A 27,643-nucleotide genomic window follows, 5' to 3' on the forward strand; every position below is an offset into this window, starting at 1 on the left:
GTTTATTCTGTGCCTCCTGCCTCCGGAGCTGTGTAAAGGTCAAAGGCCGTCCCATAATTAGTCCATAAAGCATCCACACCACAGCCAATCATAGAATACCCCTGTTCAATAGTTATATCTTATTATGTGTTTTAGGTTAAGGCTGTGTCTCCCATTAATTGAAATACTCCATTGCACCAGTGAAAGAAATAGATTCCCTTCATTCCCACTCCCAAAACTTCCATTCCCCCTTTTCGTCAATTGCCATTCGCATTGCCAACCAACAATTGCCGCCATTGACCACGAGGCAGGGTTGGGGAAGAAAGGCGGGTCCCCACCTCGTCATAGAGGGGAGGAGTGAGTCAGCCCCACTCAACCAACCACGAACAAGGGGTTGGACTTGGAGAGGGTGTGGAGAGAAACATCGAGGAGGTTCGCGAAGGTTGAGGGGCGGGGCCTATATAACCCACAGCTAGGGCGTTTCCAAAAAGAGATGAGCTTTGACAGAGAGACGAGAGGGAGTCCAAGCGGTTGAGTCCAAGAGAGGCGCTTTGAGTGAGTCCGAAAGAAGTCCAGGGTTGAGCTGCAGCTCGAGCCACTGAAACTGCATTTACTGCAGCTCGAGCCACTGAAACTGCATTTACTGCAGCTCGAGCCACTGAAACTGCATTTACTGCAGCTGGAGCCACCGAAACTGCAGCCACAGCAGCGTGAGGCCTGGACGGCAGTTTGGAGCAGGGCCGCGAAGGGGCGGCGGCTGCCCAACGAGTCGATCGGTTGCAGGACCAGTTGGACTTCCCTATCCCACCAGCCATCCATCCCCGCCAGTCCTATCATCATTCCCCGCGTGAGTCTGTCCTTGTTTGTTCTGTCCCTGGGTTAATTAAGACTGTAGGTAAGCTAGCGTTGCACTGTGTATCTAATCTCGTCTGTAAATAAACGTGCCTGCTTTCTTCCTACTTATATGTGTACATAATAAATCCAATTACTCTTCTGTACGTCTTCTTCCTCTTTGTATTCGGTCGCTTTAGAGTTTTCCCGATTGAATAGCGGTGGCGCGATCCGGCCAAAGTTTGGGGCAAATCGGGTATTAGTCGGGGAATAACTGTTCGGTCGCGGTAATACCACCGCTCGGTCAAAATAACATCTTAACCGCGTCCGTAACAATATTATAGGTGGGAATAATGTGAAACGGCATCTGTAATAATCAACCCCCTCTGCTTTCCCTTTACCTTCCCTGACCCCTCCTGCCCCCCCCCAACCCCCCCACACCCACCCCCACACACAAGTAGTATGAAAAGGGGGGTTCTGAGATAAGATATCGAGCAGGTGAGTGAGCGATGGCGAGGGAAAACTAGTGGAACGAGCGAGAGCGTGTGGAACAAGTGTAAGCGAATGTACATGCGAGTGGTCCTGTGGAGATGTTTTGCCTCAGGACCCCCCCTTTTCATACTACTGCCCAGAGTAGTACCTTGAGTAACTCTAGCCTGGACAGGAAGAGGAAATGAGAGGATTCCATTTAGAGCAACACGTTGACGACGACAGGTTAGGAAGTCCGCCAGCCATAAGTGGAGATTTCCAAGGATACCATAAGAGGAGACTTTGATGAGAAGAGCGGGGTGCCAGACAGTATCAATGGCATGAGATATGTCAAGGGAGACGGTCCTGATTTCCTGTCTGGCATTGAGGACCTCCATCCATCGTTTTCTCTCTCTTTCTTTCTCTCTTTCTCCAACTCTGTCGTGGCCCTCACTTTGTGAATGCGGGGGTACACCATCCTGGATGTGGGGGATCTCTGGGTCGCTCTTGCAAGATCTATCAGCTGTCTCCATGCGGTGGACTTGTTCGAGAGAACTGTCTGGCGGTATACAACAACAACATCCGACCACGAGTTTAGGAAAGTAGACAAGAATAAGGAAGCTTTTGCAGGGTTCATGCTTTATTTCCTGCAGACAGGCATCCATGCATTTCAGTGACCAGGTCACACAAACACACCTATTCATTCAACATCTACAGCCTTCCTTGTCTCAGCATGCCATTTGATGTATCCAGGAAGGAACTTCATGAATGGATAGGCCAAGCGAAAGTCCAGAATTTCAAGCAGTTAAGGGGCTGCCTTCGAGTTTAGCAACATGGCTCTCAACCAGTGAAATGCATGGTCAGAGGACAATCACTTTGGAAACAGAATATTTTCACAAACGTGGGCGAAAGCTTATGGTGGACAGATGGTGGTGCAAGCATGCCTCAACTACGAAATAAACATGCCGTGACAAGTGCACAGCAACATATCATAAAATTCTAAAAGAACAGGACAGACTAACAAGTAAAACCTTTTCTCTACAGGTCCAGCACTCTTTCCCAGCCTGCTCACATTTGCATAGCTCAGGGAATACTCGAGGATGGTACGTGGACAGAGGTTGAAATACACTCCAGGACAAGCATAGGTGTACAATGAGCATGCTGGAAAACATGAAACAGGAGACATGCAGGAAGCCCGCAGAATTCTAAAATTGGCTTTTTCCGCCACTTGTCGGACTTGTAACTCCTGAATTGGTGATGCAGCCCATTTTGGTCCGAAGTAACATGATGTGCTTACTGCCATGCTTAAAAGAAACGGGGTGCAACTTACATGAGCAGGTGAGTAGACCATTGATGCCGAGTACCAACTCACATGTAGTTGTGAAACTCATTGAAAAATTGGGCTAGATCTGAGGTTATTCTCAGGTAAACAGATATGCATTTTGGGGTTAAAGCTGTAAGACCAGGCGTTGAGCTGAAGTTTTTTGGGGGTTGGGTGAGAGGGGAATGGGTGGAAGCAGCGTCTCTTGTGTTAAAATATTGAAATACGGGAATGTAAGGAAAGACGGAAAATGCTTCGGATGAAGCTTGCACTTAGGCCTCGGCAAATGACCAGGACTTGGATGCCCATTGTGCCAAGTGAGGGGGAGGTTATGCTTGACTAGAGTCTGAAAAGCCAACTCGACTTCCTGGCCTAAAATCTGGGTGTCGAAGATCGGTTATCAGGTCCTTGGGAGTCATCAAGTGGGTGGATCCTGATGAGGAGAATAGGGAGGGATACATGGATAAGAGAAATCAAGATCAGCATTACATTTCCCAGGAGGTGTATGAGGAAAGGCAAGGGGTGTGATGGTGAGATTAGTAATGAGAGTGCTATTTTATTGAAATAAAATGTAAAGGTTAAAAACCCACCCATAAGGACCTCCCAGTTTCCATTGGTTGCGGTGACCTCGTAAGCGCAACGCGTTTCTGCGTAGGTTGCTCCGCCGAGAACAAAGAGCAACAGTCGTGGACCGCTGCGGCCTTCATGCCAGCGGCCATACATTCTTCCACTGGAGGGGTCAAATAGGCGAGATTTCAGAGGTCATAATAAATAAGGAAAATTGCCATAAAGTATGAACGCTCAAGAAAGGTCTTCAAAGAAATTCTTAAAGGTCACGTGGGTTTGTGCGTGGGATCATTTAAATATTACTTTTACAAAATGGTGGAATTTTTCCCCCTCCACTCTTCCCTACCCCTTCTCAATGTTTTCATATACATTATTTACCTTTTCTTCTTTACTCCACTGTCCGAGTTTTTCCTTTTCTAAATTTTGCAACCCCTTCTCCATTCCCTGGACCAAGCAATATCTATATCTATATTTCCTCTTGGAAGGCAAATCCAACTGAAGGCAATCTCAGTTCCTTCCACCAAGCTTGGAACAAGTGTTTGTCTACCCTCAGGAGTGCCAGGAAGCACTATCTCTCCACACTCAAGATTGAAATCTCAAACCTGTCTCCTTCCTCCAAATCCTGGTGGCGTCTTGTCAAATCCGTTTCTGGTGTTTGTTCCCCCTCCATCCCCTCCCTTACCTCAAATGGCGACACATTTGACACCGCACGTGACAAAGCCGAATGCCTCAACTCTGTGTTTGCGTCAAAATTTTGTGTCCCAAACCCATCTCTCTCTGTTCCCACCTTTCCCAGTCGAACCCAACTGCTCCTGGACTCTGTGTCCTTCTCTCCTGACAAGGTGGAGAAGTTTTTGTCAAACCTCGACTCTGATTCTGCAACTGGACCAGACGGCATCAGCCCACGGGTCCGAAAATCCTCCTCTGCCGCTCTATCTCAACCTTTCTCTGGTCTTTTCACCCTCTCTTTTGCTCAAGGTCATCTGCCAGCATCTTGGAAATCAGCAAACATTACCGCTTTACACAAAAAATGTGCAAAAACAGATCCTTGCAACTGCAGACCAATCAGCCTGCTTATCAGCAAATTATCAGCAAAATCATGGAATCCATCATTGCTTCGGATATCAAATCCTTCCTCTTCTCCAATGGCTTGATCTCTGATCATCAATTTGGATTCAGACCAGGCCATTCTACTCTGGACATGCTGCTTCTGCTGCCTCAACGATGGATGGAGGTCCTCAATGCCAAACAGGAAATCAGAGCCGTCTCCCTTGACATATCACGTGCCTTCGACACGGTCTGGCACCCAGCTCTGCTCACCAAACTCTCCTCCTGTGGTATCCATGGAAATCTCCACTCATGGCTTGCGGACTTCCTCTCTGGTCGTAGGCAACGGGTGGCCCTGAATGGATTTCTCTCATCTCCTCCTCCTGTTCTGGCTGGAGTTCCCCAAGGCAGTGTTCTGGGCCCTGTGCTATTTCTGGTCTTCATGATGATCTCTCTGACTCTCCGGAAAATCCTCTCTATCTCTTTGCTGATGACTCCACTCTCTGCCGCTCCATTCCTCATCCCTCAGATCGGCAGTCTGCAGCCTCCTCACTCTCTGCAGACCTGGATAAAATCACAGACTGGTCAAACAAGTGGAACATGTCTTTCAATCCTGACAAATCCCACACTCTTACTATGTCTCTCTGAAAAGACCAACTGGAAAACCCTCCCATCTACTTTCTCAACAATCCTCTCCAAGAAGTTCTGTCGCTCAAGCTTTTGGGTCTCACTATCTGCCATGATCTTTCCTGGGATAACCACATTTCCAAGCTGGCCTCCAAAGCCAGTCGCCGACTGGGCATCCTCCTGTCGTGCAAAGTCCTTCCTTGGCACACCTGAGCTCCTCACCACATACAAGGCTTTCATCCGCAGCTCAATGGAAGAAAGCTCTCCCCTCTGGGCCAGTGCTCCTGCCTCACACCGAGCTCGGCTTCACGCTGTTGAAACCAAAGCTTTTTTTTGTTTTTTGTATCCTGAATCGAGGCTCGTGAAAGAGCTGACATTTACTTCACAAACAAATCAACCAGACAAATAAAATATATAAAAAGAGGGAGCGGAAGACAAGAGAAGGGGAAGCACACAAACACTTGAGAGCACACAACATTTAAGAGCAGGGACATGTGTGGGAGGGAGAGGGCTTGGGGGGAGGAGGCGTGGGAACGGGGGGGAGGGGGATCATTTCAGAATCATTGGAATCTCCTGCGATGAAGCTAACTCCGAGGGCCTTTCACTCACTCACCGCAGGCTGGTTGGTGGTTTTTCTGTCTTCTACCGACTCCTCTCCAGCCTTGCTCCCCCAGCTCTCTCTGTGCTCTGTCCCCCTAATATTCCTACAGGTCGCACAAGATCTGCCAGCAACCCTCTTATGGTGAAACTGCCAAAATCTAGGCTCTCTGCTCACCTTCACTCTTTCATTCCCCTTTTTTCCCGCCTCTGGAATAAACTCCCCCACTCCCTTCAATCCCACTCCTCCCTCCTCGTCTTTAAAACAGCTGTTCACCACCATCTCTTATCTTCCCCCATCCAAAACCTTGATCTTTTCTACCCCTGTTAATTCACCCCAGATACACTTTTTTTGAAATTCCAACTTCTTTCCTGGAAGTCCTTGCAGTGTTGATGTGTTTTATACCTATCCCACCTCCCCCCAAGCCCTCCCCCTCCCACATTTCTCTCGATGTCCTTGCTCTCAAATGTTGTGTTTGTGTCCTTCCCCCTCTCTCCCCATCTTGTGTTCCGCTCCTCTTATTTTGTGTTTTATGTGTCGGTTGCCTTTTTGTGTGATTAATGTCAGCTCTTTCACGAGCCACGATCTTGTATACAAAAAAAAGAAGATCATTAAATTCCAAAATAATTTAGCTGGTGTCAATGATAGAATGGATCTTGAAGACGGACCCTTTCCTCACCCTATAAAATGACAGGAAATAGAGATCCCCACAGGGCTCGTGCAAATACAGGAAATAGAACAAATATAAATTGAATCTGTTGATTTTTAATGCGGAACTTTTGAAATGACATATTCCGCCACAGAATACCTGGCATGCATGCGCAGAAACCTCAATAAATGGCGGCATTCACAGCATCATAAAGTATATAGTGTGTCGGAGATAAGGATTGTTAATTAAAATGGTTCACCAAGCTTCTAAAATAAGCTGAAAATACTTGTAAAAGTACCACAGAGGAAGTGCTGTGCCTTTGTACAACGAAAGACTTGGAAAACTTTCTCAGCTCGCCAAACGGGGAGCTGCCCTTCATGAAAACTCCCGATGATGTAGACTGGGGCAAGGCCCAAGTGTAAATCCCCGAAGGATTGCTACCATTGAATGGACTGTGTATCTGGATTGATTGTTTATGAACACCAATGGGAAGGACATATCTAGGGTTTATGAATGTTTAAGGTAAGTTGAAAATAACGACATTTACTATGCATTATGTTGGAAAAGAGGGTGGGATGGGGGGCAGGTGGGATATACGGCCTACGGGAGCTGCGATGGCTGTCGTAAATACATTGTTTGTTTGGTTACGTAGCCACAAGAGAAATTAAACAACATTTTTGCATCAATGGCTAAAAGTTGAAGTGTCCGTCTATGTGTGTATATGTTTTTTTCCGGCTTTCGTAGATCACGTCATTTTACCACGCCCCTCTCGTTCGCCAGACCTTTCGCAAACTGCAAGCGGGATGCTTCGCAGCCTTTCTCGCATATGCAGGAAGTGATATGTTGGAACAAGGAACTTTAGTGAACAAAGCAACTTCATTTATCAACATTATACACCTCCTAACCAGGCACTGCTTAGTTTTGTCTCCACACCAGTCACCACTACTGTGGCATTCGAGCGGCGACACCGGCGGGTCTTCTCTGTGCTGCTGCCGGCAGTTGAGGCTGGCCAGCCCGGCGACGCTTTAGGGCTGCCTGGTCCACGTACTTACCGAGCTGATCGTTGAAGGCCTTCTTCATGTTCGGCACTGCGTTGAGCGCAGAGAGTGTCCTGAAGGGTTCACCTGCATATGTGGACTCACTTGCTTCGCGCATATCTGGTTACCTTGAGAACGAGTTTCCAAGAACAACGTGAAGAACAAGCTTGCTGTGATCTTCCTTCCCGATATCCATGTTTTCACTGTGGGTCATCTTCACAATGTAGTCAAGGAAGCTACTTGAACTTTCCTTCCCATGAGCAAGCTCTGCTTATCCTTGATATAGAGCGCTTTTAGCTGCATGTGTTTTGTTTGTTCTTGTCATTTGTTGTATATTTTTGTGATATTTTTCATGTTGTTTTATTTTAATTTTATATTTCTTTCTTTTATTATACTTTATTTCCTTTTTCTACATCAAATGTTGTCATTTTATTTATCAGTTTTCAAATTTTCATAACAATCGGCAACGGATTTTCATTAAATTTTCATAACAATCGGCAAACAAACTTTTAAACATTGGACGATCTTTTTAACATTGGACGCTATTTTGTTGAACAAACCAAATTCCGTGTTGACTTGAACATTTCGAAAAGGTTGTGACTCACTCGGAACATGCGCAAGCAAAACACAAAGAGGATCTCAGGGTGGTATTCATGAACAAAAGCAAATTAAGGTTCAGCTCAGTAATCAAAGAATGAAAAATCACTCATCGAGCGACGCTTGCCAAAAGATAATAAAGCAGAATGGCACTCAGTGGAGCATCCTTTTGACCTCAAAAATAATTGGTGGTTGAATTCAGTGACCTGATATGCAAATCGTCTTCAAATTTTAAGTTAATCAAATTAAAATTGACAATTTTAGAAATCTGAAAAAAGTGCTTGACCTTTGGACTATGTTGACCTTTTGACCTCAATAAATAGGATTCTGTGAGACCACCAAATCTACCATTTGGTGAAGTTTCGTGAAGATTGGTTTGAAGAAGATTGATTCCTTTCATTGATCTTCATTCAAACAATCTGTATAATGTAAATCAGATCATCATGTCTCAAGCTTCACAAAGGGTTATGTTGTCATAGGTAGGAGAGCTCCTTGATGGCTGGCGTGTACAAATAAAGAGTTTTCAGAAGGAATTGCTGTTTGTTTTTATAATCATGATGGAAGTTTCTATCATGCAAAATTGCTTTGGCATCATTTAACAGCTTCAAAATAATTTTGAAAATGAAAATACCATCACATGTCATGGCCTTAAACAGTGGACATCGCCTACCTTCCGGCAGCTCCTCCCGCAGTGCTACGCGACACAAAGGGCCACTGTCGAGCGTCCAGCTTGTCCTCGATCGCATCCTGAATGACGAAATTAACAATAACAGGAACAACTCGAGAGTTCATGGAATCCATTACACCAATGCTGTCTTGAGAAACAAGGACATGGGTGGTGCCGACGAGTGGCAAATTGAATTGGTCGTTATGATGTAAAATGCCATAATATTTTGTCAAAGTACAACTCAACGAAAGGGGTTTTGAAAGTGGAACAAGGTGATTTGTGTTCTACATCGTTCGGCTTTATAGAATTTTAAATAAAATAAAGATTTTAAATGTTGTAAAAAAAAAATTCCGGAATTGTACCGCTGTTGATGCAGTGTCTTTTACATCACCTTAGTTAACACATTTCATTCGGTTTCTGTGCCTGTTGTTTGTGTCCTTTATGACGTCCTTAAAAACAGGAAGGTTCCTGTTTGGAATGATTTTCAATTTTTTTTGACTGCCAGACAGGTAGACAGAGTAATAAACCTGACTCCTCTCTGCGCATGCGCAATCGGGATTAATTGAAGCCAAAGACCTGCTAGACTGCAGGTTTGTTTTCCGATTCATGTTCCGATTAGTGTTCAAAACATAACATTCAATTGAAATAAAGTTGTTCCTGAATCATAAACTGCCGTTTGAAGATAGAAGGACAGACAGACAGACAGAAGTGAACCAATTGATTAACCCTGGTTTTCGCTTCACTTGCGCGGGGTGACAATATTGATACAACGAAAAAGAAAATAAATTATTATATATTCCCTGATTACTTCTTAATTTATTTGATTCTTTTCCAGCAGAGACAGCAGGGAGTAAAATAACAATAAAAGAGAAGCAATATATAGTGCAGACTATTGTAATGACCAGTGGTGGTCATTTCAAATGCAGGGTAAGAGGGAGTGGATGACTTGCTTGCATGACATCCTTGAGCAGAGGAACCCAGCGTGACAGCTGATACGTCTTTTCACCTGGCCACTCTCGGCGTTCTGGTCCACGCCGGCGCCTGGTCGTAGACTAGAAAGCAGAAAGCAGTATTACAAGGTTTGAACCACCTTTAGAGGCCATTTTTTTCTGCAGAGCTTCCCTGCAGGGCAGGGGTTGGCCTTTATTGCCTTTTTTGGGCACCGTGGTCCCATTTTTAAAGCAATGTTTTATGGCAGGATGCTCTTCCTGCCGCCAACCCTGTTCGTCGCCTCTTGCAACACACAGGGAATTGTCAGTGAACTGGGACTCAATTTGCCGACCCCAGAAGGATGACAGGCTGAGTCAACCCCCCTGGCGTTAATTCAGCGATCGACCCGGATTTGAACCTCCGATGCTAGGATCCCAAGCCGGCACCCTAACCGCTAAGCCAACACCAGGCTCAATATTACAAGGTGTGATGTCGTAAACAGAATTTGCTTTTCCAAACCCTTGCTTTCAAAAAAACACGATTGAGGGTCCATCTATCTTTTACTTGTGCAACTAGTAGGGCATTCGGTCGAGGGCATACCTCTGCCCAGATGAACAGTTTACATTTTGTATCCCACTTTTGGTGTGAGTCATCGTTTTTTGACGAATCTCTTCCCTTCGTTGGCGTGCTCACTCAGCATTGTGCGACATCTGTATAGTCCAATGCGGGACCCACAGCGTCTACCACAAACATCACAGGTATAGCCTGGGCCTTGCAGAGATGGACATTGGCAGATTTTCCTTTCTTGCCTCCACCGTCTCGCGGTAGCAAGTGTCCCAGGTCTTTGCGGCAAATGTTATGGCAAGCTAACCTGTTTGTGGCCTGATGTTCACAGGTGGCAGCTGGAATGGCCCAAGACTTGAGTATAGTTGTCCAAATTTACCAAATTTACCAAAAATTAACCAAACTTACCAAATTTAAGTTGTCCATAGAAAAACGCTCCTGGGATTATCTGGTCCTCCATGCGTGTGAGGTGTCCTGAACAACGAAGCTGGGCTTGCATCAGGAAATACTCAATTCCTTGGATGCGACAGTTGTCTAGGATTGTGGTGTTTGGTATTCTGTCTCGCCGGGTGATGCCAGAATCTTGCGAAGGCATCGCATATGGAATTGATCAAGGTGTTTCATATGGTGAAACTGATAGGCCGTATCTGGATCCGGACCTGAACAAAAATCTAATCGGCTTGTTCTTGTCACCGAACCAACTCATCCAACTTGTTTTGTCACGACTCGTCCACAACATTTTGAGATACCCTGCTCACAGACAAACAAATAGACAGGGTTGAAAACCCAACCTCCGTCCATCTTTGATGGCTGGCAGAGGTAAAGATGGTGGGAGTTTTCACACCTTCTCATACTTTCCTTTCCGTGTCCTAGCACTCCTCCCTCTCTTTCCGTCAATTTTAATTTTCGCTGTTTAGTGCCCCTCGACCTCACTTAGGCATGTACAGTCACGTGAAAAAGTAAGTACACCCCATGTAAAGTTTTGACTTTCAACATATTTCAACATACAGCTATTTGATCTTCATTTCAACAATATTGATAGATAAAGGTGATATAATATAACAAATATCATGAAACATTTACATTTTGTAGTCCATTGTATAATTTAAATAAACATAAATGCAAATTTCGCATGTGGAAAAAGTAAGTACACCCTTGGCTCTCATAGGTGGTATTGCCCCCTTTGGCAGAAACAACCTCAAGTAGGCGTTTCTTATAACTGTCGACCAGTCTCTGACATCGACTGGGAGAAATTGTTGCCCACTCCTCCATGCAGAATTCTTTCAGCTGTGCGATGTTTGAGGGGTTTATTGCATGCATAGCTCGTTTCAAATCCCCCCACAACATCTCGATGGGATTTAGATCCGGGCTTTGACTTGGCCATTTCAGAACCCTCCATTTCTTTCTTTTCAGCCATTCCTTGGTGGATTTACGAGTATGTTTCGGGACATTGTCATGTTGCAAGGTCCACCTTCGGTTGAGCTTCAACTTTCTGACAGATGGCCTCACATTATCCTCAAGCACCCTCTGGTACAATGAAGAATTCATAGTGGATTATATGATGGTGAGCTGCCCAGGCCCTGATGCAGCAAAGCTGCCCCAAACCGTAATATTTCCACCACCATGCTTTACCGTTGGTGTTGGAACCCATCTGTGGATCGGTCCCATCGGCCGATGGGTCTGCGCCATCTGCGGATGTGTTGTTCACCTTGAAGGAATGTGTATGCATCATAATTCATCTCTGTTAAATTCTGTTTAACGTATTGTATCCGTATTCCGTAAATTGTATCCGTAATTGTATCCGTAATTGTATCCGTATTGTATCCGTAAATTCTGTTTAACGTATTGTATTGTTTGTGTTAAAAATCATCTCTGTTAAATTCCTACCACATGTAATTCCAATGACTGTGTACCTGATTGAAGAGCACCATTCTGTCAACACATTCCTTCAAGGTGAACAACACATCCGCAGATGGCGCAGACCCATCGGCCGATGGGACCGATCCACAGATGGGTTCCAACATTGGTATCAGGTTCTTGTGGTCAAAAGCTGTCTTTGGTTTTCGCCAACATGTCTTCTGGTACTGTGGCCAAATAGCTTAACCGTTGACTCATCTGTCCAGACCACATTGTTCCAGAAGTGCTCGTCTTTGCCTAGGTGTTCATTGGCAAACTTTAGTCTTGCCCTGATGTTCTTTCCGGACAGCAAAGGTTTCCTCCTGGCACACCACCCATGTATATCAAATTTGTGCAGCATCTGTCTCATGGTAGACTCGTGCACTTTGACATCAACAGTGGCAAGAGCTAGCTGTAGGTCCCGTGATGACATTCTGGGGTTGTTAGAGACTTCTTTCAGCATATTGCGGTCTGCTCTCGGGCTGAACTTGCTGGGGCGGCCTTGCCTGAACAAGTTGGCAATTGTTTGGAATCTTCTCCACTTGTAGATGATGTTCCGGACAGTCGAATGATTGATTTCAAATTGTTTGGAGATCTTTTTAAATCCCTCCCCAGACTCGTAGGCATCCACAGTCATGTGAAAAAGTCAGTACACCCCATGTAAAGTTTTTACTTTTTCAACATATTTCAACATACAGCTCTTTGATCTTCATTTCAACGATATTGATAGATAAAGGTGATATTATATAACAAATATCATGAAACATTTACATTTTGTAGTCCATTGTATAATTTAAATAAACATGAATGCAAATTTCGCATGTGGAAAAAGTAAGTACACCCCGTCATTTATCACTACTTCAAATACCTAAAATTAGAATCAGGTGCACCAGCTCAGGTGCAAATGATTAGAACATCGTCAGAGAGGATCTTGGAGGAACCTGTCTTATTTAAACCTCAGACATTTAGTTTGGTTTCCTCTTTGTTGTTGAAGTGTGCGGCATCACCATGCCTAGATCAAAAGAGCTCTCTGAGGCCTTCAGAAAGAAGGTTATAGATGCCTCCGAGTCTGGGAAGGGATTTAAAAAGATCTCCAAACAATTTGAAATCAATCATTCGACTGTCCGGAAGATCATCTAAAAGCAGTGGAGCAGATTCCAAACAACTGCCAACTTGTTCAGGCCAGGCCGCCCCAGCAAGTTCAGCCCGAGAGCAGACCACAATATGCTGAAAGAAGTCTCTAAGAACCCCAGAATGTCATCACGGGACCTACAGGTAGCTCTTGCCACTGTTGATGTCAAAGTGCACGAGTCTACCATTAGAAAGAGGCTGCACAAATTTGATCTACATGGGAGGTGTGCCAGGAGGAAACTTTTGCTGTCCAGAAAGAACATCAGGGCAAGACTAAAGTTTGCCAATGAACACCGAGGCAAAGACCAGCACTTCTGGAACAATGTGCTCTGGACAGATGAGTCAAAGGTAGAGCTATTTGGCCACAATACCAGAAGACATGTTTGGCGAAAACCAAAGACAGCATTTGACCACAAGAACCTGATACCAACTGTAAAGCATGGTGGTGGAAATATTATGGTTTTGGGGCAGCTTTGCTGCATCAGGGCCTGGGCAGCTCACCATCATAGAATCCACTATGAATTCTTCATTGTACCAGAGGGTGCTTGAGGATAATGCGAGGCCATCTGTCGGAAAGTTGAAGCTCAACCGAAGGTGGACCTTGCAACATGACAATGACCCTAAACATACCAGTAAATCCACCAAGAAATGGCTGAGAAGAAAGAAATGGAGGGTTCTGGAATGGCCAAGTCAAAGCCTGGATCTAAATCCCATCGAGATGTTATGGGGGGATTTGAAACGAGCTGTGCATGCAAGAAACCCCTCAAACATCGCACAGCTGAAAGAATTCTGCACGGAGGAGTGGGCAAAAATTTATCCCAGTCGGTGTCAGAGACTGGTAGAGTTATAAGAAACGCCTACTTGAGGTTGTTTCTGCCAAAGGGGGCAATACCACCTATTAGAGCCAAGGGTGTACTTACTTTTTCCACATGCGAAATTTGCATTTATGTTTATTTAAATTATACAATGGGCTACAAAATGTAAATGTTTCATGATATTTGTTATATTATATCACCTTTATCTGTCAGTATTGTTGAAATGATGATCAAATAGCTGTATGTTGAAATATGTTGAAAAAGTCAAAACTTTACATGGGGTGTACTTACTTTTTCACGTGACTGTATGTACTAAGTAGACAGACTTTTTTTTACAACTGGAATGAATGGAGAATTTTTTTTCCCTTGATTTTCAGTTGCTCTATCAATGGAAGCCATTATGGATAAAAGACTCAAGGAAAGGAAGGTGGGATAGAACGGTAATAATCTCAAGCATAGTGAACATTTGATACCTACATTGCTGATGATGGGCACGCCAAGGTGGGCCATGTTGGTGATTATCTCAGCATCTTCCGGGGGAATTTTGGCGTGCTCAATCAACCGCTGAAGGTTCTCCTCCGTCACACCTGGTGGGACAAACGTTGCTTAACACTTACACCAGACAGCAACTTGTTAACGACGTAAACTGAACAGAAATTGAAGCTGTCGTTGTGCCCGGAGAGACTCACCATTTTTGTTCAGTATGTACAGCAGGATGACACGGATCTTGTCATGGATGGAGACCGTTCCATCAAGCAGGAAGGGTACGATGAGCCGCATCGGGTCCTTAAGTTTCTCACCATCTGCGTCCGTGCCCGTTGCCAGGTCCTTTTTCATGGTAACATGATACAGCTCAGTTCAACAAGTGCCAAATAGTCATGTAATCACTCAATTTCATGAATACAAAAGTGACATCAAACATATACCCTTTGGCAATGATCATCTTATTGCTGGGAAATATTCGAATTGGTCAGTAATATCAAACATATCTGTCAAACTTATCAAATATATTTACTAATTTCGAGATCATTTGAGGAAATCAACCAGGATAGAAATGTGGAATTTATTGAATTTTTTAACACTTACATTATTATCCTCGCCAGAGGAGAGGGTATTGCATTTGAGCCCGTTTGTTACTTTGCAAATTTATTTTTTGACAAGTTCACTACATGGCCAAAAGTATGCGGACACCCCTTCTAATTAGTGAATTCGGCTGTTTCAGCCACACCCATTGCTGACAGGTATATCTAATCAAGCACACAGCCATGCAATCTCCATAGACAAACATTGGCAGTAGAATGGGCCATACTGAAGAGCTCAGTGACTTTAAATGTGGCACCGTCATAGGATGCCACCTTTCCAACAAGTCAGTTCGTCAAATTTCTGCCCTGCGAGAGCTGCCCCGGTCAACTGTAAGAGCTGTTATTGTGAAGTGGAAACGTCTAGGAGCAACAACAGCTCAGCCACGAAGTGGTAGGCCATACAAGCTCGCAGAACTGGACCATCGAGTGTCGAAATGCGTAAAAATCGTCTGTCCCCAGTTGCAACACTCACGGCGGAGTTCCAAACTGCCTCTGGAAGCAATGAGAACTGCGGTCAACTGTAAGTGGTCAACTGTAAGCCTTAAAAAAAACCCCACTGAAAACACGTCCTGGTGAAGGTCTGCAATCTCTGATTGCTCTTTCTCGTTTGCTAATTACTATCCCCACCCGGGTCATACTATCCTCTGCAGCTAAAGTATCAAACAAACCCGGCTACGCCATTGTTAGACGAGCAGTCTTGTTTTTTTGAAGAAGCAGAATGTGATGTGTGATGAGACCTGGGTCAATCATTTCACATCAGAGTCAAGTTGAGCCAACATGCAATGGAGACATTGTTGGTTGCCACCACCAAAAAATTCGAGCTTCAGCCAATAGGAGGAAAGATTTGGGCAAAAGTGTTTTGGGACCTTCATGATCTCATTCACCTGGACACCCAGTTTAACGTACATCCAAAGGACAGCACACGCATATTGATGATTCAATCTACCTGTGAAACAACAGTATCATAATTCATAATTATTAGCTGGGTTGGGATTGAAACCCCAGCTGGACAGCTCGAAGGCCAGGGTGCATACCTCCAGGACCTGGGCAATCCTGTCAGCCCATTAATGTTTTTTGAATGAAGAAGACATCAAAGCACGAGTCCTGAAATATCTGCGTGCCCGTCCCATTTTTTACACAGATGGTGTCAGGGTGCTACAGTATCATTGGGACAGGTGTGACGTGCAAGAGGGAAATACCGCGAGAAATGTCGGATGTTTCATCAACCCTATGATACCTTTTCATTTTCGCAAAAAAAATAATCCATATAATTACATACAACATGCGACATAGCGATTGTGAACACGATTATCGATCACGATTCGCGATCATCACGATCTTAGGGTATCGATCACGATTTGAAACACGATGGAATAATATTTACCGATATGAACAGTGATGTGGCTTTTATTGAAATTCTAAAGATACTGTTTAGATTTTGATGATTTGCGTGTAATATGATTCAACGGATGTTTATATGAATCGTTTAAAATAAAGAAACCTTCAATTTCTGATATTTTGCCTTTTCATTTGGGCCTCCCAATTGAACCCCGCCCATGGGGCGGGTACCGTTGCTAGTTATTAATAATAACATCAATTAAATGAACAGGTGTCTGTCATGGAATGTCGGTAACTTGAGTGTCCCAACTTATGACCTGAACGTTTTTAATTCTCTACTCGTTGGTGTAAAATATTTGAAAAATAGAAAACTCGTGGTGTTCAAACTTTGGACCACGTGGTTTTCACCGAAAGAGAGTAATCGGATCAATAAATAAATAAATGAATATACAGGTTATTAATATAAAAAATGCATAGGGGGCGTGGCCACATTCCAATGTGACGTCACTTTGTTTGCTATTTGTCACAATGAGAATTCCTGCAATGGAGAACTCTTAAGACAAAGCTCTGTGGTTAAAGCTTCATTCGTGGATTGGTGTGGACGAGAGATGTGGTTCATTTCCATTGTGGTGTTCATGCTGGTTCGTTGTGCGACATCCCGACCACCACAGCAGGTAAGCCGTAAGCGGGGATTGTAAGAGACAACAGGTACACAACGTACGTGCTCGGACAAGGTACACAACGGACGCACTCGTTTTGGGTCGATGGGAAAGCGAACAGGTGGTGTGTTCCGTGTTAAATTTCTAATGTTTTCGATTGGAGAGGGAATTGGATTCGACGAAAAAACTGTGCAAAGGCCTGAGTGATCTGCCGCGGCATCATCTTGTCTTGGATTAGATAACATGCAAATATGGTCGAGTGCTCTGATCGAGGGATTTCCGGTGCCGGGTCAACTCTTACTTGGGTGTTTCTTGCCTTTCACCCCTTTGTCATGTATGAAGCTGCAAATATTCACCGTTGTATCCCTACACCGTGACCGCATGGTATCCCTCCGCCCCAGCTCGGATGGCGCTGCAGGTAATCGGGCCTGTATCGGCAGAGTCAATAAACGCATACCTGCGAACGTTTTTGAAAGAAAAGCGGTAGGCTGCCGTGCGACGCTAGTACCTAGGGGGGTCCGGGGGCATGCCCCCCCGGGAAATTTTCAAAAAAATGAAGCAAAATGGTGCAATCTCCTGCATTTTGAGACCACAGTTTGCTGAAATATATCAACATATTTTTAGAGTGAAAAAGAGAAAACTTGGGTGAAAATGAGTGTCGGGTGAAAATATTTGCACTTGTTCAAACCTGTCGAACCAGACGAATCGTTTGTAGCATTCCGAATGGGTGTGAGCAGAAATTTATGAGGATCGAGTTACGTGGAAGTGCATTGGATCTTATGAGAGATTTTTTCATTCCCACATCATGAAAACGAAATTTGTGTGTAAGTGATCTGCCTCTGGTCAACCAAAGATATTTTCGATTCTGATTTAACATTTCATTACATATTTCCTCAGCCCCAATAAATGGAGGGTTGAGAAGAAGAGGAAGAAGAAGAGGTAGAGGTTGGGTAGCAGAGGAAGAAGAAGACATATTGCATTGAATCAGCCCTGGCAACGCCGGGTATTTCAGCTTGTAACACATAATACAGAAATTAATTGTAAACGAAGAGTGCGAAACAATTGGTTAAGAAACGAACTCGAAATTAAATACCATTTTGGTATCCAATTCGAACTGACAAGAAACCGTTTTTTTATCGTGACGTCACAAAACGGTGGAATCACGATTGTCGTGTCGCATTGTCGCATTGTTGTCACACAGTTGAAGTTTTTTCGACATGATGCGGCAGCAAGTCTTCATTCTCGCTTTGCTCTCGTCTTTATTTTTGATATACTACCTCGGCTATCTGACAAAACTTCCACAGGTGAGTTTTAAACGAGTAGGAACATTCAGATGTTCAAAATCAGAACATTCAGAACATTCAGATGGACAAAATGTCGGGGAGAGCGTTATTTTAAACTCAATGCTCTGACTTCATCCGTGCCTACTCCACCAATCAATAGTCCCATCTTAGCAGTCCTTGCGCCAATCAATCCCGGAGCAATCACTGCTCTTCGGGGCGTCGCCTCCCGGACCTCCTGTGCCTGTGTGCTCACCAGGTCGGTGGTATCAGCGGTAGTTTTTAATGTCCTGCTTCCAGTTCGTTTTTATTTCGTGTTATAAATGCGCGATTGCCTGGCTATCTGTGTGTGTTGCTGGTGTCATAAGAAACAGAGGAAAAATAACAGAGGGATTAATTACATACAAGGGATTAATTACCCATAATCCTTAACCAATTAACATAACCCCACCCCTCGTGATGGGAACGAAGATACGCTCTTGTACAACATGCGGTCTACTCGATCCCTACTTATGATACATGGGGCTTCTTCTTCTTCATGACAATCAGAGCACACTACCTATGCAAATCTACCTGGGCAAAGGTATTGCCTACCGTCCCCCCTCCCCCCACAAACGTAACATTATTTTCAAAATAAAAACTTTTCAAGAATTTTCCCAAAACAAATTTTTTTAACACAATGTTGGGCTTCTGCCAATTTAGATGACCTTTTGACCTCTGTAGACATAAATTTAATTTATTGCTAAGCTATTATGTTTCTACTTTGTGCTTATACAACTTATTTCACACGAAGATTGTTAATAAAGGAGTATAAGTTGTGGGTGGAATGGTGCTGTAGCGGTTACCGCTGGATGCACACAATCGCCTTGCACCGGCCAGAACACGGCCAGACGCGCCTCTCCCGGGCATGCCCGGACTCACTGTTCCCGGGCACGCCCGAACCTCCCGGGCACGCCCGGTCTCGTCTTTCCCGGGCATGCCCGCTCTCGCCTTTCCAGGGCACGCCCAGAGCGTCCGGGCATGCCCGCTATCGCCTTTCCAGGGCTCGCCCAGAGCGTCCGGGCATGCCCGCTATCGCCTTTCCAGGGCTCGCCCAGAGCGCCCGGGCACGCCCAGCCTCGACTTGCCAGGCCGCAGCCAAACACGCCCGGGCAGGTCCAGACTCGCCTTTCCAGGGCTCGCCCAGAGCGTCCGGGCATGCCCGCTATCGCCTTTCCCGGGCTCGCCCAGAGCGTCCGGGCATGCCCGCTATCGCCTTTCCAGGGCTCGCCCAGAGCGTCCAGGCATGCCCGCTCTCGCCTTTCCAGGGCTCGCCCAGAGCGTCCGGGCATGCCCGCTCTCGCCTTTCCAGGGCTCGCCCAGAGCGTCCGGGCATGCCCGCTATCGCCTTTCCAGGGCTCGCCCAGAGCGTCCGGGCATGCCCGCTATCGCCTTTCCAGGGCTCGCCCAGAGCGCCCGGGCACGCCCAGCCTCGACTTGCCAGGCCGCAGCCAAACACGCCCGGGCAGGTCCAGACTCGCCTTTCCAAGGCTCGCCCTTGACACCCGGGCATGCCCGGTATAGCTTTTGCCGGGCAAACTTCCCGACATAAATGTGTATATATATTGTTGCCCGATAAACGGGCTTGAGAGAATACCTGAGCTGTTTTGTTTCAATAAAGCAACTCGGACGAATTCCGTCTTTGGTCGCGTCAATTCTTTCCACTCGCGTTGGAGCGCAGTCCCTTCAGTGCCAAACTTCATTTCCCCTACTCCTGAAAAAGGAGACGTTTTAAGACTCGATCCCGGTATTTTTAAAATACCTGTATATATATATATATATAAGACATGTTTAATGATGACAGAGTATTGTGATGCAGTTTCTGATTCAGGAGACCTTAAATCACCAGAAACCATTTAAAAACATTTTATGTGCACAATTTCATGTACCGATCTAAAATATATGCATCTGGCAACTGGACTATGAAATATAGGTCCCAGAATGCTTTGCCTCCATTCCCTTTGGATTTCCTCTCATCAAAACACAGTTAAATAGTTTATTCAGGACCTGAACCCCATATTCACCGAGGCAGGTCCATACTTCACTCGTATCTCATCAGGTCCTACTGATTTGCTAATTTTCATCACTCTTAAATCGGCTGTCTTGTCTTGCAGTACTTTTTTGTACAAATCAAAGATTCCAGGAGCAGCGTTTAAAAAGGAGTAGGTCAGTGAGTGTTGGTACACAGTTTAAATCCCATATCCAATCTTCCTTGTCTGACATTTAAATCGTTGCGATACATCTTTGCCATGAGGATGTGATGAGGAATATAAAGAGATTTATCTTCAGTTGGAAACTTCAGGTTAACTTTCCCCACCAAGTGAAGTTGGAATTTGTCCCATCAAGGCAAAATCGTCTTCATGGTCGTGTCGATGGAGGAATCTTCATGGTGTACTTTTTCTGTAAATAGTAACACACATTGCACTCGTTTGTGTCGTGGAAATTGATACCGACAAACTACATATCAGGGCTGGCAGACCTAAGCAGTTTGTACACTCATCTCTGAGCTGTCTTACCTGTGTTCGAATCTCGAGCCACTGTGAATGCACTCTAAAACACTTCAAGAACATCTTGTTCTTACCTTGTCACGACCTTTTTGGTTTTGTAAAATAATTGTAAACATATTGTATCGTTTAATATACAATTAAACAACCATTTCTCCTTCCCCTGCCCTTGTCTAATTTCCATACATTTTCCAGAATCATGCTGTGGAGGAAGGAGGGATGTCCATGGTTCGTGATGTCGTGCTCGTCACGATCACCTTACTCTTGTTTATAGGAGTAATTATATTTGAAACATCACGTTGGTTCAAGAAGAAGAGTAACAGAAAAAAGCCCTGCAGTCACAGGTAAAGAACACAAGTGACTTTTTATCAATATTTATGATGATTTAATCCAATGGGACAAGATAGCTCAGAAATTTGAAAGGTGTTGACATAAAAATTTTTATGAATAATCAAAGGTTCAGATGGTCCAAGGAGAGCAGAGGGCCGATATGTCGCTCTACCGTACTTGGGTGGAACGTCTGAGATGGTCGAGCGATGTGCTGGTACTTCCCTCATGCCTGGCACCGAATTGGCGGCACTTTTCATCAATATTTATAGTGCCTTCATCAAAGGGGCCAAGATTGTTCAGAGATTTTAAAAAGGAGTTTACATGAAATGCTTTTGCATAATCAAGTCTTGGAATTACACAGGTTGATCACAGTATAATGCAGGAAGATATGGGATTCAGCGGCAAAATGGAATGGTGAAAAATTTGTATTATTTAAGAGAAATCTTGGAGGGCAATGAAGGAACAGGACTTGGATAAAAGTATCTTGGAATAAATGTGAAGAGTTTGGAGGTATCCCGACAAACAAGTGCATTTAGCCTGTATAAGGGCAGCCGTAGTGTATGGAAGTGAAACTGGGGCCATGGGGATGGAAGGTGAAAGAAGAATAGAAGGAAGACACGGGATGTCGAGAAGGATTTTTGGTCTTTCAGTGAACGATAAATGGCGGAGCGTAGATCTTGAAGAAATACGACAACATTTCAAGTATGGAGATTGAATTGAGAAAGAGAAGGTTTAGATCATTAAGTCATGCAGCCAGAAGGACAGATGATGAAACAATTAAGAAGATTGTAAGTTTGCAGAAAGAAAATGCAAATGGAGATATTCCATCAATCGACCAACTGCCTGAAATAGGTGGAATGTGGTTTAAGGAATCTGATGATGAAATATTTGCTTGTTTTATGTTTTGGGTTCATCGTTCCACACTTGTTTACGAACCTTGTTTCAGTTACATCTGCACGCTTGATATTCCGTATCCCATAGCATTTCAACACTCGTGGAACATGTTTGTTTCTGTTTTACAAAAGCATGCATTCAATACTTTACATGTTGTGAAATACTTCATTTTAGCTTGAACTGAGAATCTTTGTTTTTATCTTGCAGTTTACGATGTGGACGCAAACGAAAAGGGAAAGAAGAATTGAAGGACGACCCACCATTGGTAAACGGGATTCAGGAAAATGAACACCTTGAGATGCAGAAAACAGAGGAAAAGGAAGAAGAGGTTCTGGAGATGAAGGAAACAATTGATTTCACAATAAAACAAGACTCTGTTAATAAAGAACAAGCTGAAGAACAAGAAGAAGAAGAAAAATTGCGGGAAGAGGAAGAAAATCTGCAGGAATTGAAGGAGAGGTTGGTCCAAAACGAAATAAATCTGACAAAAAGAGAGCAGTTGGTTCAGGAAAAAGAAGAGGAGTTGAAGGAAAAGGACGTGCGACTGAAATTAGGAAAAGTATTATGGCTAATGGAGGAAGAAGAACAGAAAAAAGACGAGGAAGAACAGCAGAGAGAGAAAGAGGAAGCAGAGCAGAGGAAAATAAATGAACAGGAGCGGAAAAAACAAGAAGAGCTTCGGATAAGAAATGAGGAAGAATGCAGACATGCAAAACAGAAAAAGTATTTTCAGGAAGAAAAAGTCAAATTCGGGATCTGGGAAACACAGACAAACACAGAACTTAAGCAGAGAATGATTGCTGTGGAAAAAATCGTTAAAAACAGGATGAAAAAAGTGCGGCAATTGAAAGATGTGCAGAAACGTACGGAACAGAAGCTGAAGCAACAAGAGGGCTTTGAAACGTTGATGATGAAAACAAAAGATGAAAACCTACGGGAAAAACAGCTTCATATCGACAAAAAATCTGATGTTCATCAGGTGCCGCCCGAACCAAAGCTTAAAGGTGACGACGGGGTGCAGCGGCAACATAAGGATGTTCATCAGGTGCCACCTGAACCAAAGCTTAAAGGTGACGACGGGGTGCAGCGGCAACATCAGGATGTTCATCAGGTGCCACCTGAACCAAAGCTTAAACGTGACGACGGGGTGCAGCAGCAACATCAGGATGTTCATCAGGTGCCACCCGAACCAAAGCTTAAAGGTGACGACGGGGTGCAGCAGCAACATCAGGATGTTCATCAGGTGCCACCTGAACCAAAGCTTAAAGGTGACGACGGGGTGCAGCGGCAACATAAGGATGTTCATCAGGTGCCGCCCGAACCAAAGCTTAAAGGTGACGACGGGGTGCAGCGGCAACATCAGGATGTTCATCAGGTGCCACCTGAACCAAAGCTTAAAGGTGACGACGGGGTACAGCGGCAACATAAGGATGTTCATCAGGTGCCGCCCGAACCAAAGCTTAAAGGTGACGACGGGGTGCAGCGGCAACATAAGGATGTTCATCAGGTGCCGCCCGAACCAAAGCTTAAACGTGACGACTGGGTGGTGCAACGAAAGAAACAGAAGCATGTTCATTCGTTGCGCAAACTGAATCCTCACGGTGGTGAAGGGGTGCAGCAGCAACAGCAGGATGTTCATCGGCGGCCGCCTGAACCGAAGCCTCTTCGCAGGGATGAACCAGCGGAGCTTGAAAACCGAAAAAAGAATCTCATGTTCCGAGGACTAAACGAAAGCAAAAATGACATGCAGCTTGTGGCAAAGTTGCTCAGCGTTATGAACTTGAACATCAAACCTGAATGTACTTTCCGCGTGGGATACCATGTTGGGAAAAGACCGGTGAAAGTTGTTTTCAGATCCGTCTCTGATCGGAATCTCGTTCTTTATAACAACAATAAGGTACGGAATTTCAATGATCCGTCTCAATGCTCCAAAAACATTTTTATCACTCCAGATTACACTTTTGTTGAAAGAGAAGAGCAGGCAAAGCTGCAGGATCATCTTCAGGAAATGAGGGAAATTGACCCAAACGGTCAATATACCATCAAAAGAGGCAAAGTGGTCAAGCAGGCCAAGGGCATCCATAGATGGTGACCCTCCCTCCTTATCTCCCACAATCCACTCGGTAGAACACATACCTCCGCCAGGCTGAACAGTTTATGGTTTTTATCCCACTGATAGGCCAAATCAGGATTCGGACCTGAACCACAATCAAATCATTTCGTCCGTGTCACATACCCAACCTCTCCACAAAATTTCGTCCAAATCCGTTCACAACTTTTTGAGACATCTTGTTCACAAACAATCAGACAAAAAACAGACAGAGGTGAAATCATAACCTCCATCCACCTTCGGTGGCAGAGGTAAAAAAAAAAAGAAAAAAGAAGAGGATAATGTACATATGAAGACAATGTACTCCGCCATATGAAGACCTCACAGTGAAGACCTGCTGTAAAGGAAGCCCAGCCGTCATGTCGGGCTGCAACAACAACAGTTCAGTTTTGTCCTCCAACGACAACAGAGGACCTGATGGAAGGGAATCCCAGGCGTGATGACTGGCAGCAACAACATGACCTACAACAGGTAAGCCCTCCTCAATACTATGGGGCAGATGAGATGAACACACTGGGTGCAAACACAACCAACACAAAGATGAAGACATTAAATTTGAAATAAATTTGGCACTTCTTCTTTTACAGACATTACTGTTCGTGCTTCCTTTGATGAAGAAGACCATCCTTAATTGTGGAGTTAATTGTAATTCTAATTTCGCTGGGAAAGGTAATTTATTGGCATGGTCATCCCCATGCAGAATAAATAACAAGAACTTTAACTCCATACATTTCTTTTTGTACCCTTTCCTGAACAAGTTATCAGACTGATGAACATGTCAATGTGTTTAATCTTTCATTTTTCATAGAAGAGGAGCTCGTTGCCTCCTCCACACCCTCACCTGAAACCATCCTACCTGTTGGAACGTAAGTTGTCAAGATTCTTGCCTTACATTACAAATTATTCCAGACTTTGTCCAAACTGCATGTCCTTCACCTCCATTGTGTCTATCATTTTGTCTCTGCCTCAGAAATGTTGAACAAGTGAATATTTTGCTGCACTCTAATCCAGCCGATCACCGAACCAATCTTCCAATTTTTTTTTTTTTTTTTTTTTTTTTTTTGTATACAAGATCGAGGCTCGTGAAAGAGCGAACATTAATCACACAGAAAGACAAACAGACACACAAAACAAATAACATCGGGAGCGGTAGACAAGATGGGGAGAGAGGGGGAAGGACACAAACACAACATTTGAGAGCAGGGACCGAGAGACATGGAGACATCGAGAGAACTGTGGGAGGGAGAGGGCTTTGGGGGGGAGGCATGGGAAGGGGCGGGGGGTGGGAGAGGTATAAAACATATGGACACTGCCAAGACTTCCAGGAAAGAAGTTGGAATTTCAAACAAGGTGGATCTGGGGTGAATTAGTGGGGGTAGAAAAGATCAAGGTTTTGGATGGGGGAAGATAAGAGATGGTGGTGAACAGCTGTTTTGAAGACCTGGAGGGAGGAGTGTGATTGAAGTGAGTGTGGGAGTTTGTTCCAGAGGCGGGAGAAAAGAGGAATGAAAGAGTGAAGGTGAGCAGAGAGCCGAGATTTCGGCAGTTTAACCATCAGAGGGTGGCTGGCAGATCTTGTGCGACCTGTAGGAATATTTGGGGGACAGAGCACAGAGAGAGCTGGGGGAGCAAGGCCGGAGAGGAGTCGGTAGAAGACAGAAAGACCACCTACCTGCCTGCGGTGAGTGAGTGAAAGGCCCTCAGAGATAGCTTCATCGCGGGAGATTCCAATGATTCTGAAAGCTTTGGATTCAACAGCGTGAAGCCGAGCCAGGTGTGAGGCAGGAGCACCAGCCCATAGGGGAGAACAGTATTCCATTGAGCTGCGGATGAAAGCCTTGTATGTGGTGAGGAGCTCAGGTGTGCCTAGGAAGGACTTCGCACGACGGAGGATGCCCAGTCGGCGACTGGCTTTGGAGGCCAGCTTGGAAATGTGGTTTTCCCAAGAAAGATCATGGCAGATGGTGAGACCCAAAAGCTTGAGCGACAGAACTTCTTGGAGAGGATTGTTGAGAAAGTAGATGGGAGGGTTGTCCAGTCGATCTTTTCGGAGAGACATAGTAAGAGTGTGAGATTTGTCAGGATTGAAAGACATGTTCCACATGTTTGACCAGTCTGTGATTTTGTCCAGGTCTTCAGAGAGTGAGGAGGCTGCAGACTGCCGATCTGAGGGAAGAGGAATGGAGCGGCAGAGAGTGGAGTCATCAGCAAAGAGATACAGAGGATTTTCCAGAGAGTCGGAGAGATCATTGATAAAGACCAGAAAAAGCACAGGGCCCAGCACACTGCCTTGGGGAACTCCAGCCTGAACAGGAAGGGGAGATGAGAGAAATCCATTCAGGGCCACACGTTGACTACGACCAGAGAGGAAGTCCGCAAGCCATGCATGGAGATTTCCATGGATACCATAGGAGGAGAGTTTGGTGAGCAGAGCTGGGTGCCAGACCGTATCGAAGGCACGTGATATGTCAAGGGAGACAGCTCTGATTTCCTGTTTGGCATTGAGGACCTCCATCCATTGTTGAGACAGCAGAAGGAGCATGTCCAGAGTAGAGTGACCTGGTCTGAAACCAAATTGATGATCAGAGATCAAGCCATTGGAGAAGAGGAAAGATTTCATATCCGAAGCAATGATGGATTCCATGACTTTGCTGATAATTGGGAGCAGGCTGATTGGTCTGTAGTTGCAAGGATCTGTTTTTGCACCTTTTTTGTGTAAAGCGGTAATGTTTGCTGATTTCCAGGATGCTGGCAGATGACCTTGAGCAAAGGATAGGGTGAAAAGAACAGAGAGAGGGTGAGATAGAGCGGCAGAGCAGGATTTTAGGACCCGTGGGCTGATGCCATCTGGTCCAGTTGCAGAATCAGAGTCGAGGTTTGACAAAAACTCCTCCACCTTGTCAGGAGAGAAGGTCACAGAGTCCAGGAGCAGTTTGGTTCGAGTGGGAAAGGTGGGAACAGAGAGAGATGGGTTTGGGACTAAGGATTTTGAGGCAAACACAGAGTTGAGGCATTCGGCTTTGTCACGTGCGATGTCAACTGTGTGGCCATTTGAGGTAAGGGAGGGGATGGAGGGGGAACAAACTCCAGAAACGGATTTGACCAGACGCCACCAGGATTTGGAGGAAGGAGACAGGTTTGAGAGTTCATTCTTGAGTGAGGAGAGATAGTGCTTCCTGGCACTCCTGAGGGTAGACACACACTTGTTCCGAGCTTGGTGGAAGGAACTGAGATTTCCTTCAGTTGGATTAGCCTTCCAAGAGGCAAAGGCAAGTTGTTTCAGGGCAACTGCCTCACCACAATATTCAGTGTACCATGGACGGGAGGAAGGGTAAGACAACTGAAGGCGAGATGGGATAAATCTGTGCATGAGAGAGATCAGTTTGCTTTGGAAGAATTCCCAGGAAGAATTGATGTCAGAGGCAGTGGAGATGGGAGACCAATCCAGACGATTGATGGCTGCTTGAAGACCGTCCCAGTCGGCCTGAGTGAAATGCCAGACTCGTCGACGCTGAGGAGGCTCTCTGAGAATGGCCAGAGAGATGTCCACTTTGACAAGCACATGATCAGAAGAACCGATTTGAGCAGAAGAAGAGCAGCAGACATTAGCAGGGAAGTTAGTCATAACCAAGTCTAGAAGAGAAGATACTCCATTGGCTGAGATCCGGGTCGGGAAATTGACA

At 45.0% G+C, this 27,643-nt stretch overlaps 1 protein-coding gene and 1 long non-coding RNA gene across 2 annotated transcripts; one reads left to right on the plus strand and one right to left on the minus strand.

Moving 5' to 3' along the window:
* Positions 1-1,898: 1,898 nt before the first annotated feature.
* LOC144888656 (syntaxin-binding protein 1-like) lies at positions 1,899-14,653 on the minus strand. Its single transcript, XM_078767296.1, has 6 exons — positions 14,414-14,653; positions 14,202-14,311; positions 9,339-9,440; positions 8,392-8,468; positions 3,190-3,329; positions 1,899-3,032 (listed from the first exon to the last, which is right to left on the minus strand). The coding sequence occupies exons 1-6, from the start codon at positions 14,559-14,561 to the stop codon at positions 2,929-2,931; spliced, it is 681 nt and encodes a 226-aa protein (XP_078623422.1). The 5' UTR covers positions 14,562-14,653; the 3' UTR covers positions 1,899-2,928.
* Positions 14,654-24,279: 9,626 nt separating this feature from the next.
* On the plus strand, positions 24,280-25,147 carry LOC144888555 (uncharacterized). The gene is made up of 3 exons (XR_013621136.1): positions 24,280-24,431; positions 24,548-24,629; positions 24,769-25,147. It is a non-coding gene; the product is annotated as an uncharacterized LOC144888555 (long non-coding RNA).
* Positions 25,148-27,643: the final 2,496 nt, after the last annotated feature.

This window comes from Myxine glutinosa, chromosome 13 (assembly GCF_964187855.1).
Source record: "Myxine glutinosa chromosome 13, kmMyxGlut1.1, whole genome shotgun sequence".
NCBI lineage: Eukaryota > Metazoa > Chordata > Myxini > Myxiniformes > Myxinidae > Myxine > Myxine glutinosa.